We start from the raw sequence: 1,535 nt of genomic DNA on the forward strand, positions 1-1,535 counted from the left end.
GGGGCCGCTGGAGGAAGCTCCTGATTTACGTGTCCTGCCGTCGTCTCTCCCTGGGCCCGGAAGGCTTAGCCGCAGCCCTGGTCTCAGGCCCACCAGCGGTGCTACGGGGTCTTGCGTGGGTCCTGAGCAGCTGTCTGTGTGGCGGGAGGTGGCAGGGGCTGTGCTGGGGACACAAGGCCTGCGGGGCAGCACTGACCCCGGCTGGGAATGTCATTCCTGAGCCTCGGACTGGTCACTATCGCCACCCGGTGGTCGGTATGGGCATAGCCAGGCCCCAGCAGAGTGCCGCTCACTTAGAGACCCTCCCCTCCAGTGGAGGTGACTTCCCAGCCCCCCGAAAGGCAGCACCCCAAAGAGCTTCACCATCGACCTTCTCACCGCGGGCTGGTGACTCAGGTGGGACACTTGATCCAGACTCGGCACCCGTCCCCTGCCACATGCTGCCCTTCCAGAGTCCCTGAGACATATCTGGGGAGACAGCCGAAGCAGACAGGCTTTTCAAAATCTCCCAGCGGCCAGGGTGGCCGCCTCTTCCACAATGTCAGTGTCCTCACTGGGCTGAAACTGAACAGGGCACCGAGTTAGTGGCTTCCTGACGGGTGAAGGGACCTCTCCCACCCGAGCTCACCCAACCCCAGCTCTCCTCAGACGCTGCCAGGGAAGAAGGGGCCTCACCTGTGTGGCCCCTGAATAGATGTGTGCACTTCGAGAGAAGGCTCATGAGCTAGAAGAACGGCCCTATCTTAGTGAGGGTGTCCCAGCATCCTCTAAGTCAGCGGTCCCCAACCTTTGTGGCATCAGGGACCAGTGCTCCTGTGAGCATCTAAGGCCTGAGGATCTGAGGTGGGGCTGAGGCGGCGATGCCGGCGCTGGGGGGCGGCTGCAGATGCAGATGAGGCTTCGCTCGCTCGCCCACCGCTCACCTCCTGCTGTGCGGCCCGGTTCCTAACAGGCCGCAGATGGGTGCCGGTCTGTGGCCTGGGGGTTGTGGACCCAGCTCCACGTGACTCTGTGAGCCATCACTGCCTCCCAGGCGAGGGGTGCTGATGGGGCCCCTCTCCGCAGGACGGAAGGCGGCGTGTGCAAGGGGGCCACCGTCGGCCTGCTGCTGGACCTCAACGAGCACACGCTGACTTTCTTCATCAACGGGCAGCAGCAGGGCCCCACGGCCTTCAGCCACGTGGACGGGGTCTTCATGCCGGCCCTCAGCCTCAACCGCAACGTGCAGGTACTGTCCCCCTCCAGCTGGAGCCACACGCCCCGCCCCGTGACGCCCTCGGGGGCCTCCGGAGGGTCCCCGGGCAAAGTGGGCGGTAGTGAGCTGACCACGGAACCCGCCCAGGTAGAGAGCGTCGCCACCTAGGGCATTCCCCGGAGACCGTCCTCTGGCTCGATAAAGTCCTCCCTGTCCACTTGAAGGAAGCGGAGCTCAAAGGTGGCCACTTGTGGACGAGCAGTGGAGGGCGGGATGGGGAGGGGGAACGATCGGCGGCCCCCCTTCTGGGAAAGCCTCGGGTGGGGCTCAGCATTCAGGA

The 1,535-nt window shown here is 64.8% G+C and overlaps 1 protein-coding gene across 1 annotated transcript in view; it reads left to right on the forward strand.

Annotated features, from left to right (window-relative positions):
• Window positions 1-1,363, forward strand: part of TRIM67 (tripartite motif containing 67) — a 27,536-nt gene extending 26,173 nt beyond the window's left edge. Inside the window, exon 8 of the mRNA XM_039850344.1 lies at window positions 1,066-1,363. Coding sequence (XP_039706278.1) covers window positions 1,066-1,363 — 298 coding nt within the window. The remainder of the gene's footprint in view (window positions 1-1,065) is intronic.
• The last annotated feature ends 172 nt before the right edge of the window (window positions 1,364-1,535 follow it).

Source organism: Pteropus medius, unplaced genomic scaffold (assembly GCF_902729225.1).
Source record: "Pteropus medius unplaced genomic scaffold, Ma_sr-lr_union100, whole genome shotgun sequence".
Lineage (NCBI taxonomy): Eukaryota > Metazoa > Chordata > Mammalia > Chiroptera > Pteropodidae > Pteropus > Pteropus medius.